A 15,048-nucleotide genomic window follows, 5' to 3' on the forward strand; every position below is an offset into this window, starting at 1 on the left:
GGACCATCCACTGAATCGTCAGCCCTTTATAAATATATAATGAACCCAGAACATGTGCCTGTGCCCCTGGTATCGACGCTTGTGATGTTCGTACCGGAACCTTCGCACAATTTCAATTTGTTACGCGTGAACATCGATTCTTCCAAGGGTCACAGCTTTATGCAGCTAAATCCTTTAGAACGATTAAAATGATACTAATGATATGGTATTTTTTTTTACGAAGATTTAACATATCCATAAAATAGGAAGTTTCGTGCTCTCCTATTTTATATTAATTATAAATTAATAAGTTTTATATGTGTTATTTATAGATCTAATAAATTTTGTATTGGTTTACAGCAGGTGCTCCGGGTATAAACAGACGACAAACGAACAAATAGAAATTCAAACTATTGTCGTTGATTAACTCGCATGGGACTATAAGCTCGAATTGGACTTAAACGTTACGATCGTCGAGAATAATTACTATATGTACCCTGTACGACGGGCAGAGAATCTTAAGTTATTAACGGCAATTCCTTTGTGCATAATTCAGGTTTATTAACAACCTGTAATGGATAATCATCGATGAACTCTTTTTGAATAAAGTTCACATTTATAAAGCAAACACTATAAAATACGACAGGACAATTGTAATCGATAAATAACATTTTATTAGGATATTATAAGAAGCTAAGATATCGAGTTCTAATTGTGAATATCAAGCGCTCGTCGTTCGAGGAGATTACCAATATTTTCTTCCTGCTCCTCTACATGGCGCTACGCGGGACTCGCTTCTGAGCACGTCTTTCTCGTTGGAGGCTTCTTCTTTCTTTTCTTTCCCAGTAGAATTTTTACACAATTCTTTCTCCCTTTTATCATTAAATTACCTTTAATTCTTAACGATCTTTAATCTTTGTCTCTTCTTCCCTATATATATATTTTTGTTTACTTTTCTCCGTAGCGAATTTTGTCTTTCTGACGCGGGATTAGATTCCTGGACTTAGGGAGTTGCTACACGCCAGCTCCACCATGGCGACGGCATTCACTAGGCAGCCTACATAGCCACCTTTCAGCTCACGCTTCGGGATACTTTTTTCGCTGAGATTCTCCGCGATGAGGCATGAAAGCAGAGACCACCGTCTGCGGAGGCATGATTATTCTATTGTTCCTTTTAACGAGTAATCGTTTTACTCGAGTCCTCTTACTAAACCGTAAGTACAAAAGACTATTATACTTAGATAGGTACTTGGTCTCAAGAACCAACTTATTTTGGTCTTTCGATTAAGTTCTTAATTAAATGCTCAATTAGATATTCATAAATATATCTTCATAATATTTCCCTCATCTATTTCTTTGACATTCTAGCAACCTCGTTAAGACGTCCGCCACTTCAACTTCTATCTACAAGTGGCAAAAACTGAAGCTGACCTTCTTCATGGAGAAACATGCCGGAAATGGCATCCGCACGTGTGAATAATTATACTCAGTGTCCAGGTAGTTCTTTCGATCATCCGATAGAAGTCGTTTCTGTTTTTCAGAGTTCGTTCACGCCTCCAGAATGTAAAAATATCCAAGGAAGTACCATTAGGAAGCAATGAAATTCAGAGCTTCTGTGGTTATTCCTTTTTCTGATTGTTTCTTTTCTTTGCCCAAAATGGATGATTTCTATATCAAATTGTTTATTCGTATTTTTTTTTAATATTCCTTGAGATTTTCAATCAACTCGATTTCGAATTTTTTACCACCCGATCTTCTGGTTGACGTCGTTAAGAAAGAGGAACGAGTGCACAGGAAGCATGGTCGGCGTGAGCATGATTAGATCCGGTCTGCCCGATGACCTTGCCAGTGATAATAGCGGTTCGTTAAGGTGGTTGCAGTCTTGGTTTGCTTCTGTTTCGATTTCCAGCGAACTCGTCAGCCGGCATGGCTTCCGAGATGCTCCCCCTGAAACAAGTCGAAGGGAAATAATTAATGGACTCTCTGTTCGATTGTACGTGGATGACAAGCTGACCGTAAAAAGAAATATACAAATACGATTAGAAAATATAATCCGAACCCCTTTCGGTTTGATCTGAAGGTTTCTTTTTCTAGATGGAACCAAAGATTCTTATCTGGTTTATGGTGAGCTAAGGAACTCTTTGAAAACAGCATTTATAACTTTCGAAAAAGAGACAGGTATTTCTTGCGCGAACAATTGAATAATTAATTCGTTCTCTAAATATCCTTATCTGTTGTTCCTAAAATACATAATGATTGGAAGCTTCTTACGGGAAGCGCAATCAGCCGCTGATATCATTGAAGTCGAAACGCCATTAAAACCATATTACGATTCGCATGCGACATGCTCCATTCATGAAAACACAAAAGCAATAAACAAGTACAAATCAACGAAATAAATCCTCCGAGAACGAGACGTTACAGGAATTATACCATTGCGAGGATACAAAAGACTTGCTCATGAGCTACTTCCTTCAAGTAGTCGAGCGGTGTATTTTCCGGTCGTTAACTTCCATATAATGGGATATTAAAGAGTACGGATACAACGCTGCTATTTTTCAACTGTTCATTATCAAATTACGCAGCGGGAATCGTTGCAACGACAAAACTGTAACGACTCGTACCTGCGTATCTTCCATTTAGCTGCGGTAAACGCTGACTTGTCTGCGTTTTTTTTTTTTTTTTCACTTCCTCGTTACGGAAACCAGGAAAAGTGATTCACAATACAGTTTCTAACTGTACTTCTCGCGATTCTTTCTTAGAAACAAGCAATTGCTTCTTTTCAATTTCCTAAATCTATAATAAAACAGGCCATTCCTTGAATAGAAATTAACTTTAAAACTTTAGGCGCATACATTGTACGTATCGTATGTATGTATTTTGATTTGAAAAGAAACGCGGCAAACGCCTTTGAAAAGACGTTAGGTTTTCAACGCCTTAACTAACTTAATTCCAGCGAGTTGTAAATCTGCTGCATCTCCAACATCTGAATATCAATCTTTTACAATGACTTGTTCTCCAATTTATTAAAATTACATCTCTCCCGTTGCACCGACCTTCTTTAAAGGTTCCCGCGGCAGGTTGAACCCGCATCACGTATCTTCCCTCTTCCTTCCACCCCCTGTTCCCTTTCTCTTTCTATCGGACGGGAAGAGCGGGAACGCTTAAAACGCGCGAATCACGCGAGCGCCTCACGATTTGCGAAACATCACGTGAAAATCACCGATCCGATCTCCGTGCGCGCGGTGCACCGTGGGGGTAACGATTAAATCGACAGGATATACTTTATTGGCTATTCCGTTATTACAGGCTGTAGTTGGCGGGGAAATAGTCACTATGGATCGATGAACTCCATTGTAACAACGCACCTTCGAATTGCATCGGAAACGCTTCTGTATTGCGTCCACCGTATAACCTATCATCGTGTGTTTAGGGTAAATCAGTGGATCGGAAGTTACGTTTCTATGTTTCTCGCCTGTCAGTATAACACTGTGCAAGAGATACAGCAAGATCCTAAAATCATTCGAGTACAAGTAGCGTAAAATGGTCGTTTAAATTTCAATAAATTAACTATTCATACGTTAATTGTACGCGGTCAGGATTAAGGGGTACGGCGATGGAGAAGATTTTGTTAGCTAGATGTTGAGTAAATAATCGAAGATGATAATTTATAAATGTTTCGTATTTATGATGATGGAAAAGATTTAATTTGAGTTACGTTACATTTGAATAAGATAGACTTTTCCAAGAGTGGAGGATTTGTAGAGATAGTGGACGTAATAGTAGTATGATTTAATACTTGATGTGTCCTTTTTTTCTTTGACAGATAGGTCACTGTGGGGAGTAATATTGATCTAGATATAACTATCTTTTCTGAGAAGTACGTATATGCTTATGGGAACTATGTTTGGTTAATCAATAGAGCCATTCTTTTGAGAAATTGAATCTAGAAGAATTTGACGATATTTTGCCTTGTTTCAATAATACATCATTTTAAAGAAACGCCTGCGATTATAGTATATAATTGCACATAGGTATATGCAAAATTGCATTTTCAAATAATTAAATCAAAAATATAGGAATGTATCAATGGGAAGAATATTTGTTAAAGATCTTTCCTTTGTAATCAAATTCGTCCAACAACCCCATTCTCGTCAAACATAAAATGAACGGTGCCTTTCTCAAAGAAACAAGAAGAAAATTGCTGTCGTTCTAAAGTTCTTCTCCATTGCTAAATTACCGTTCGTGTTTCTAGTTACACTCCAATTATTCGATTGTAAGAAGCAAGCAATCCCTCCATCCAAGGGCTAGATATAGTTTCTCGAGTAGTTCTCTTCAATACCGTTATATCGATGAACTCTTTTTGAATAAAGTTCACATTTATAAAGCAAACACAATAAAATACGACAGGACAATTGTAATCGATAAATAACATTTTATTAGGATATTATAAGAAGCTAAGATATCGAGTTCTAATTGTGAATATCACGCGCTCGTCGTTTGAGGAGATTACCAATATTTTCTTCCTTAACAATATGAATTACGAAGTTTCGATACCGTTTATGACATTAAGATCTCTTGATAGAGTTGTATCGTTAAAATCTTACTGTTCCTAGGGAAAATATATAGTTAATATATATAGTTAAATATATGTCGGAGATGAAAGGACACCGGAACCTTGGGATAGCCCCGCAACATTGCAATCTAAAGTCTACTATAACTGTAACTAAACTATTGTAGTTATTCAATCCGATTGTAATTGTTCGAGATTAGTGACGGTGAGCTTTGGCTCGAGGTGACAGTCTGTCGCCCAACGTAGCCGCGGTCAAGGGATGAACGCTTTGTCTAACAAAGGTATGAAGTAATTCTATAGCTCTCCTTAAAAGAAATATTCGTGGCGACACGCGACAGTAAACATTCCAACGGTTTCTGTCCCGTGGCTCGTCACACGCAGACCGTATTCTTCGAGTAAGATGATTGCCAGATGTCGATGCGTCTCCGCAGTACATGTTCGGCTAGCTCGAGGGGCCGTTATAAATCTTAAGATTTAGTCAACTAAAGTCCTTCAAGCAGACAAACGGTCTTTGTCCCAACTACGGGAAGAAAGGGGAGACATATTTTTCAACGGGCGGCGTCTCACACTAGCAACTTTCCCTCGAGGGCGGCTAGCATCTTTTTCTAACCACCGATATGGAGATTGACCAATTAGCAGCAACGTCAATTTCCCTTACTTTCTGAACGAAGGCTTTTCTCGGCGAATCCGATGATCTCGTGTCCTTAGACACATCCCATTATAGTTTTCCTCCGTGGCATCATCGGGACGGGAAAGACATTCTTTCTCGCGATCTCATCGATTAAGGAGTAACGCCTTCGCGATTAGTGATTATTTTCAGACTTAGACTTTGTGAGTACGTTCTGTTGTCATCCCGTTGGCCGCGGATTCGTTATTGAGCCCGAGAGCATCGTCACTAGTGTTGCGAGTGCCGAACCGCCGTGATCAATTGTTAAGACTGTAATAACTCTATCATTGCAATAAACTACGTCTGTGTGTACCGTATCAATGGCTAATCCTCGAGAAGATTCATTTGACGCCCACAACCCCATTCCCAGTGACGATCCAACATATATATATATATATGCTATTGAGTATTACTGAAGTATTATATTCTGAAATTTCTTACTGTACACATATATTGTGTCATAAAGCGTGTACAATTCTTTCTCATACTTTTGGTCATTCGTTTCCTGCATTTTCATTTATTTTTTTATTTTTTGTAATTAAGTTACAGAGTTACTACAAACTATACGGTATCTGAAGACACGTCAATTCGAATTAACATCAAATCGACGTCTTAAACATTAAAAATAATAGATAAACACAATTTAATAGTTTTGCCCACTTCTCACACCTCGTTATGGTATTTAATCTAATTTCCTTCTAATCTTAGTTTTGCTCAAAATACATATAACATGTACGTTATAAATTGGAGTATTTCAATACACAAATCAATAGAAGATTATTACTGTATATAAGTATAATTTCAATACAATTCGATCGATATATTTCAGTATCTTTGATTAAAAATTTAACGATCCTTTCAGGCTGACCGCGGCGGACCACTGCTGATACAACATGAATTAACCTCGTATTTAATAGGTATTGTGTCTTATGCTTATAAGTGCGGCACAGCTGGGTATCCCAGCGTTTACACTAGGGTCACATCGTACCTTGACTTCATTCTCCAAGCGATGCAATAATATGATATTACTGTTCCATAAATATCATTGTGCAAAAAACGTAAAGTTGGATTTTCTTATTGTGGAGATAAGAAACAGCTCAAATTTACATTGTTTTGTACGTTACAAATTATAGGCTTAAAATGTACGAAATGTAACTTTGAAACGACACTAATTTTTTACGCACGATAAACCTCCACGACTTAGGTATGTAAAGATGATAAACGTATATTAATTCTATAAATTTGGTAATAATAAACCAACTTTCTGAGAAGTTCTGTAAATTTCGTTTCTGTTGTATCAAGAGAATAATGGAATATTCCACTTAGATCGTATACTTCTTGTACGTACGTACAAAATTTTCCGGCTAATCTAAAACACTTCATAAGATAGAGAGCTTCTGGAAATTCGGACACAGAGAGTGCATAAAATACAAGATAAGTCTCGTGTCTTTCAAAATTATTTTTTATTCGCTAAAAACGTCCTGTGTACTCATGCAATCACATGCAACCTCGAAACTTCACTTATTTTTTATCACTTTCCAATTCAATACACAGTTTCTGCATTTTTGACTATATGTAAGAGAAATTTCCATTCAGCCAAAGGTGTACTTACAGATTATAGATTCCTATACGACTCTCAGTAAAAATTTATCCGCACTCCAGATAGTTAAAACTTCTGTCGACCGTATTGATCCATCTGCACTCTTCGTATGACGTCAATATCTGTTCAGTGCTGCTGCGCAGGTTTCTTTGTGTTACGTCAATTCGTTTGTGACCGTTGCGCGAGTAATGGCGCTTTGCAATGGTGATTTGCAGGAAAACAGTGCAGGATGCTGTGATTCGTTTCTTGTGGTCGGAGGTTATGTTTGATGCCTATATTTATCAAAGATTTAATGCACATTATGGAGAAAGTGTTTTGTCACGAAGTGTGTTTGAATGGGCACAAAAGTTCAAAGAAGATCGCACAAGTGTTATGAAAAAACAGCTGGACGCCCGTCCACATCCACGATGACAACATTGAACGTGCTCATGAACTTATGCTCTATGGAATAGACGAGTGACACTGGATAATGTGGCAAATCATTTGCAAATCAGCCACGGCTCTGCTTATGCAATAGTGCACGACAGATTTGGATTTTAAAAAGTTTGTGCGAGATGGATGCCGAAAAAGCTGATGAAAAGGTGAAGACGACGATGCATTCGTGGTTCGCAGCTCAGCCCAAAACATTTTTTAATGAGAAAATACGAAGGTCCTTCGGCAAATGGACAAAGTGTATACAGAAATCGAGTGATTATGTCAAAAAATGATGTATGTCTTTTTTGACAATTGCTTAAAATAAATTCTACACCGACAGAGCGGGTAACTTTTTACTCACCCTCGTAAGACACTTAAATTTCCAATCTATTATGATGAATAAAAGAGCTTATACTATTAAATCTAATTGTATTTTGTTGAATGAGAGTACACGTGTATGTGATGTACATTACCTTTATATCCCCTTGAACGCTTCAATATTGCGCATATATACTATATTTTGTACAGCTTCTATAAAATTTTGTATGTTTGTTTAGGCTGTTAATCTAGAGGCTGGAGTACAAAGAAGTGGCACAATGATGTGGGCTGATGACATTTATAATTATCAAGGAATCACCCCTACATTCGCTCAGGTATATATCGTTGACTATAATGTATTTAACACATATGATTGTTAGAATATTAATAATTAATTTTTAATTCTATCAGAATTTTAATGAAACTGTCCCTTGGGAAGGAAGAACTGATACCTTGATATCACGGTTTGTACATCCTATATATACGACAAATTTTAGAACATTATATAACGAAGAACCAGATCATTTTATCATTAGTTGTATGATAATACAACTTTTTCATGAATTCTTTTATTATAAAAATATTACTTCTAAAATCCCCGCTTTAAGGGACCAAATCACATGGCTAAAATTTTTAATCTTTTTGATAGATAGTCGCTGTTGATACTTAACCGAGTATGGTCATATAGTCGGTTAAATAAAATTTCCATCCTTTCAAATATATATTATATTCGTCAGTGGTAAATGTTATCTGTGTTGGCATAGTGAATAAATATATTGACGTTCCGTGTTTTAATCAGCAGAATCGTAATCAATACGTGTTTTCTATGTGTATAGAGTGTTAAAAACTTACTTGTTATAGCCGTGGGAGATGGTGATCTGTTAGAAAAAATGGATTACAAAATTGATCTGGAGTATAATTTTCAAGGACAACAGTTTTTATTGCGTCATAAAGTTCTCATGACGAGGAAACAGAAGTGTTATAGTCCTTACACGGATATAACATGTTCTTTTGGAAAAAGCTGTTTAAAATTTCATTAACCTTTACTCTGTATTTATTACGTTGTTGAAAGTATGTTTCAAATAACAGTTAATATAAGCATCAAAATAAATAAACAACAATTAATTAGATAATATCGTAATAATATAATATAATGGGTGTAATAATAAGTAATAAAGCTTAGAAAATGTGCTCTTGATGAAGCCGGTGAAAATTATCCTTTGTTCCGTGGTATATATAGGGTAAAACGAATGGTAGACCGCAGCATAGTGGTTTCCAACGATCCACACTTGTTCTAATTCCTCACTCAACGTCTTTCGTGTCCATTGACGTAGAAAAAAGTAAGTTATTGTAATATCGGAATATATTAAAGGTGTAATTTTGTCCGATTAATTATAATTTATTAATAATGGATTGAAAATACAGATATTAGTTAGACAGAGAAACGATGTTTGATTAACAGGAAAACTAAATGCAACGCTCGTATTTACATCAAATAACTTGACAACTATTTGGTAACTCTCTCTCTCTCTCTCTCTCACTAGCAACTCTAACACTCGACAACACTCGCAACTCAATTCTAACGACTCTATGCTTCGACGTCTCGATCAACTCTGAACCTCGCCAATGCATTCCTGCTCGGTCCTGCACACACACACACACACACTTTTCGGCTCACATACTCTGGCCTCTCGATTGCCACTCCTTGAAATATGAAACCGTACTTCTGTTTTGACGCTGCTTATCTTTTCTCGTGTCACTGTTACTAGGCGCTCTTGGATGTAAACAAAGCACAAAAAGACGGCGTACACGGTGTTTTCTAATTTCAGCCGATCTCCAATCAAAGCTATTCTACGATATTACATTATCGTATAATAATAAGCTTTTAATCGTTTAATAATAACTCGTCAAGTAGAAATTCCACACGAAGCATTGTGAAGAATAATACTTGAAGAAGATCTATGTTCTTACGAGATTGGCTGTGTGCAAGAACTTTGTTGGATAGATTGTATCGTTTGACGAAAATTTTATTGTTGAAAGTTAAGAAAGTTGGAAAGAAAACCCACGCTGTCTCGAAGATATCTTGTTTTTCAGATGCTATAAATTGGCAAATAACTAGATATTAGTATTGACATTATTTGATGTCATATCTGACCTTAAAGTATAAATAAAATCAATCTAGGAATTAATGAAATTTCAAACATTTTTTCTAAGAAAACAGAGGTTTCGTTCCTCCTAATGAGTATCACATGATGCAATAGAAAAATAATTTGACATTGAAAATCGTGTCAAGATCAATTTCGAAGCTATAAAATCGTCTTAAAAAAACGCCGTGATAAAAAATTTTTTGACACCTTGTACAAAGGTGTATATCAACGTAAGTGTACCTGTATGTCTATATTCGAGGTTATTTATCTATTCAAGATAGCAAAGTAAAAATACTATATAGAGGATTTAATTAATGTGTATATCAACGTATGTATCACTATATATAATACAATGATATTCTCGATATACGTACACGCGTCATAGAAGGTCGTTCGGGGAAAAATGTTCATGACACCGATACAAAAGTACCATATGGAGGATTTAATTAATGTGTGGATCAACGTATATATCATTATATGTAATTATATCATTATTATCAATATTATATATAATTATTATATTGTTATCATTATATGTAATTATATCATTATATGTGCATTTGGCAAATATTATTTGACATCTGGAAGCGACATGTTATTTATCTATTCAAGATAGCAAAGTAGAAATAGCATATAGAGGATTTAATTAATGTGTGGATCAACGTATGTATCACTATATGTAACAATAATATTGACTGTATATGTACGTGTGTAATAAAAGATTTCCGGTTTACAATGTTTACGATACTGATATAAAAATACCATATAGAGGATTTAATTAACGTGTATATCTACGTATATATCATTATATGTAACAGTAACATTATGTGCATATGCGTATAATATTGGTTAAATGCGTTAAAGTGAAATGTTATTTACCTATTCAAGATAGCAAAGTAAACATACCATATAGAGGATTTACTACTGTTAACACTCGGTATTCTCGTATTCAAAGTATTTAACCAAATAATTTGGGAATCCAGCGGACGAGCTTGTATTTAATATGATTATATTTAATATAACAACTTTACTCAATATACGCGTAGGATTTTAAATGTCATGAGGGTTGCAGTGGACTCAATTTTAATGTACCACACTTATACGTTAAACGTTTTGCTCATTGGTGACCTTATCTTAATCTTTTTCTTCTGCTATGCGAGTGACACAGTAAGTTTGATAAGTAATCGGAACACGCGATTTCTTTAAAACACAATCTTGTTTTCCGCCCGACGAACACGATACGAGACGAGAGAATGATTTATGAACACGATTTTCGAGTGATTCTTTTCGACAACTATTAAGCTTCATTTATAGCAATAGTCACTACCATAATCATGGTCAATCGTGGATGACGCAGTTACGCATTAATTCACTTTAACAATCCTGAATAATGGTTAATATCATACTGTAAATGTATACGTTAAAATTACGCTAATGACAGTTGCCTCGTACAATTTGTTCATTTACTTTGCAACAAAAAGAACGCATCTGCAAGCGTGTTAATCGGATAACGACGAACTTCATTTCGCAAACACCGACACGTGAAACATTTTGAAGTTACGTCGACGCGAGAGTAATTGGTTCCCTTAAATTACTCAATTTCCATTTCTTTCGCCATGTATATTCGAGTATTGCATTTGAATTGCAGAGCAGTCGAAAGTAGAGGAGCACCTCGCCGATATATCGACAGGAACATGAATTTTTTTTCATAGGGCGAATATTTTTTCCATTGAATTATTAAACCGAGTCAAATTTTCAAACTCAACCACTTAATTTAATCGCTTTATATAAAACATTTCAATCTTTTTTCTTCTAAATACTTTACCTATATTTCATCTGGCTGAATATTCCATATTTTTAAAGCTTGTTGATAATTACAAATACGTAATTATCATTCTGAAGCTAGAAATTTGAAATAAAATTGCTCTGCGCGAAAGGAAATAATTCAACGTTTTATATATAGCTGTTAAAATGATATAATAAGTTTCAGTAAAATAGCTACACTAAAATTTGTGGTTTTTTTCCTTTTCTATTCTTTTTTTTTTGGTTTTATGTGTTCAAGGGCGAACGTTCCCTCTCATTTCTTGTATTTTTATGAGGAATTTAGCCTTTTTACACCACGAGAGCCTCAACGTTTTCATTTTAAACGCTCGTTAAACACGTTCTAATGAGACCATGTGCTGACATTGCGAGTTTTATTATTTTCGCACAATAATTTATCATTTTAGATTTCAAATATTACATTCATACATTTTTCGTTGTAAATTTCTTTCTCTATTTAAACAATTTACCATTGTTGCTACAATAAATCAATTAATTAAATTAATTGATCAGTTTAAACTTAAAATATCATTTCATAAGTTTTCGTCACTTGAATCTAAAAACAACAGAAAACGGTATACCCGCATCATACATAGAAAGGAGATTAAAACGCTAGAGTGATCATATTCAACGATCACAAAACGATAATAGGACATTGTGTTTCTTCTGAAGGGCATGAAATTGTCAGGAGATTATGCCATAAATGAAATTGGAAGCTGGCTGGTCAAAGGGATTAAACTCGGTTAAACTCAATTGTGCTATATTGCACAAAGACTTGAGAACTGCTACCAAATATCTACTAGCTTAAAGGTGTGCTGATTACACCTTACAAATTGTAATTATATTTCAAATACAATCTCCTAAGTAATAAGTAAATTAAATTAATACTTTACCTAGAATCTGTGATACATTAATATAACAAAAATACATTTCTTAAATTATTCATTAATTTGCAATGTAATTAGAATATTATCTTTATTTTCTGGTGTCTTTATTATTCTTAAAAGATACGCTGCTTGTTTGCAAATTTAACACTACGTATGCTATTAATAAATCATTTTATATTTAATTTTGCAACCTTCAATCATTGTTAAAATTGATTGATAATACCGTTGGTTAATAGAAATTTGAAAATGCTCTCGTTTCCACTCGATTAAAAGGTAATTGCACAAACTGTCACAGTGTTGACTACAAATCACGTGTGTCGTTCTATTAAATTTATACACAATAGTATTTATTCTCGTTTTAATTTAAAATGAAATATGTTATTCTATGAATAGCAGAATGTTCAAATAATTGAAACAACTTTTTGTCCTCTAATTAATGATTCTCATTTAAAAAAATTTAAGAATTTTAATCAAGAAGATTTTGAAGTCTCGATCTAAAATGACCAAGGATTGAAACAGAGAATATTTTGATGCCAACAAATACATATTCTTCAGATATGAAACAAATGTGATAATAAAAATCGGTGTACATGAATGAATGTTGAAATATTGGAAAATTGTATAATTATATCCATTCTCTGTCGCGTTTAGATGTTTCAATTAATGTTTCATCAGAATTTTTATCGAATATTTTAGAGGTACTGGCTGTAAGGTTTTTTTTTAAATTAAAATTAAAATTAAAATTAAATGTAAGAACAGATTCAAAGTATAACATTTAAAAATTTGTGGTTATAAAATTTGTGGTTATAAAATTTACTTGTATGTCATAATTATGTAAGTGAATTAATCTCATAATTAATTAAATGAATTTATTCTATGTGAGTAAATTATATTTATCTATAATAAGTCTTAACTTATTATTAATAATCAGCTAACACTGTATAATACTAAGTAAAGTAACTGAAAATTCTCGACGTGAGAATTAATTATAATTTCAACAAGAAAATAAAAAAGAAAAGAAAAGAAAAGAAAAAAAAAATTCTATGTAAGTGATTGTTCTATGTAAGTAATTCTATGTAAGTAATTCTATGTAAGTGATTTGGGGCTCGGCCAGTACCTTGCCCTTCTTTGGGATATTCCGAATTATCTGTCCTCTCCGAGCTGCAAATCTGATATCTCAGATGTTAGGGAAACCCCCTGGCCGGTAAGGCACGATAGACAGATGAGACTAAACGGCTGGTGGAGAGGGCAATCATCAACAGAGGGTCACACCGTGCGGATACAATACTGGGGTCTCAATAAAATCTTACAACCGTGGTGTTCAGAACATCAAACTCTGTTATGTTCAATTATATGTATATGTGCAATTATATACTATAATCGCAGGCGTTTCTTTAAAATGATGTACTATTGAAACAAGGCAAAATATCGTCAAATTCTTCTAGATTCAATTTCTCAAAAGAATGGCTCTATTGATTAACCAAACATAGTTCCCATAAGCATATACGTACTTCTCAGAAAAGATAGTTATATCTAGATCAATATTACTCCCCACAGTGACCTATATGTCAAAGAAAAAAAAGACACATCAAGTATTAAATCATACTACTATTACGTCCACTATCTCTACAAATTTGCACTGAAGTGAATAGATCCTGGCACGGATCGCCAAAAATGTCGTGTAAAATTAAGGTAAAAAATAAGGAACTTGTTAATTTCCGACAAGGAGATAAAGTTCTTTTTATTTTTTACTCAATTTATACAATTTTTTCGGTTCGCGATGATACACTTTCGATACTTGGATTAGTTAAGAATTTTTTTATTAGACTGACTGGATGATTTTGAAGGGAGAATTTATATTCTTCCATTCGTTGGAGTGGGAGAAGGTTTTGTTTATACTTAGTGTAAAATTCGGAGAACGGCTGGAGTGATCGAATGCCACTCAGGCGGCTGAGAACGGATGCTGACCGGACGGTCACACGCGATAAGGCGTTCGGAATTTCGGTTTGTTATATACAGCTGCTCGAATTTCGTCTGTGACAAGAGCATCGTCCAGAGACGTTTCCATCATACACAAATAACTTTGTTTTTCTTCTTGCAAGTCGGAAGCGTGGAGAATTCGATGTTTCTGGCTGATCTGTTGTTTTATCATTTGCGCGGCATTTTTTCGCGGTTAGAAGAAAGATGAGATTAATATCTTTGTGGTATTTTGATACTTATCGATCTGCCGATAATGTCGGTGCTGGTAGGGGAAAGCGTGGTTGAGAAGAAGCGCGCTTTTTCGATAAATTATGAATTATGGCTAACGGTAATTCACGCAATTTACATAATCTAGATGGAACAGACGCTTTTCAAGATCGCTTGTCGACTCATTTATGTTTATAATTTTCAGGAGAAGAAAATCTAAACCTTGAATATATTCAATTCGAATATGTACTGTAGCCTAAATTCGGGTCTTTTTTCGACTTTCAACGATATCGATTTTGTCTCGATTGACTTCCTGCCGGTTTACGTGCTTTTATTCTTACTCCTTCTTCTTCTTCCGGTGTCCAATGATTCCTTTGAAAATCGACGCGGTTAGTACCGAAGCGTACGCTTCCGATGCGGAAAGTACGCGATCGAAGCGCGTGGCTTCTAACCGG

The 15,048-nt window shown here is 34.8% G+C and overlaps 1 protein-coding gene and 2 long non-coding RNA genes across 4 annotated transcripts in view; 1 reads left to right on the forward strand and 2 right to left on the reverse strand.

Annotated features, from left to right (window-relative positions):
- Positions 1 to 630: 630 nt before the first annotated feature.
- LOC126877234 (uncharacterized) lies at positions 631 to 7,414 on the reverse strand. The gene is made up of 2 exons (XR_007694861.1): positions 6,832 to 7,414; positions 631 to 1,926 (listed from the first exon to the last, which is right to left on the reverse strand). It is a non-coding gene; the product is annotated as an uncharacterized LOC126877234 (long non-coding RNA).
- The window catches only part of LOC126877231 (uncharacterized), a 51,604-nt gene continuing 42,677 nt past the window's right edge, over positions 6,122 to 15,048 (forward strand). Inside the window, exon 1 of one of the 2 annotated variants that reach the window (XR_007694853.1) lies at positions 6,122 to 6,136. This is a non-coding gene — a long non-coding RNA (uncharacterized LOC126877231). Of the gene's footprint in view, positions 6,137 to 7,561; positions 7,579 to 15,048 lie in introns of those variants that run through there. The other variant, XR_007694851.1, reaches the window with a different exon arrangement.
- Positions 8,944 to 15,048, reverse strand: part of LOC126877229 (omega-amidase NIT2-A-like) — a 45,158-nt gene continuing 39,053 nt past the window's right edge. Inside the window, exon 4 of the mRNA XM_050640045.1 lies at positions 8,944 to 9,648. Within this exon, the coding sequence (XP_050496002.1) occupies positions 9,437 to 9,648 (212 nt within the window). The 3' untranslated portion in view covers positions 8,944 to 9,436. The remainder of the gene's footprint in view (positions 9,649 to 15,048) is intronic.

This window comes from Bombus huntii, unplaced genomic scaffold (assembly GCF_024542735.1).
Source record: "Bombus huntii isolate Logan2020A unplaced genomic scaffold, iyBomHunt1.1 ctg00000135.1, whole genome shotgun sequence".
In the NCBI taxonomy this organism is placed as follows: Eukaryota; Metazoa; Arthropoda; class Insecta; order Hymenoptera; family Apidae; genus Bombus; species Bombus huntii.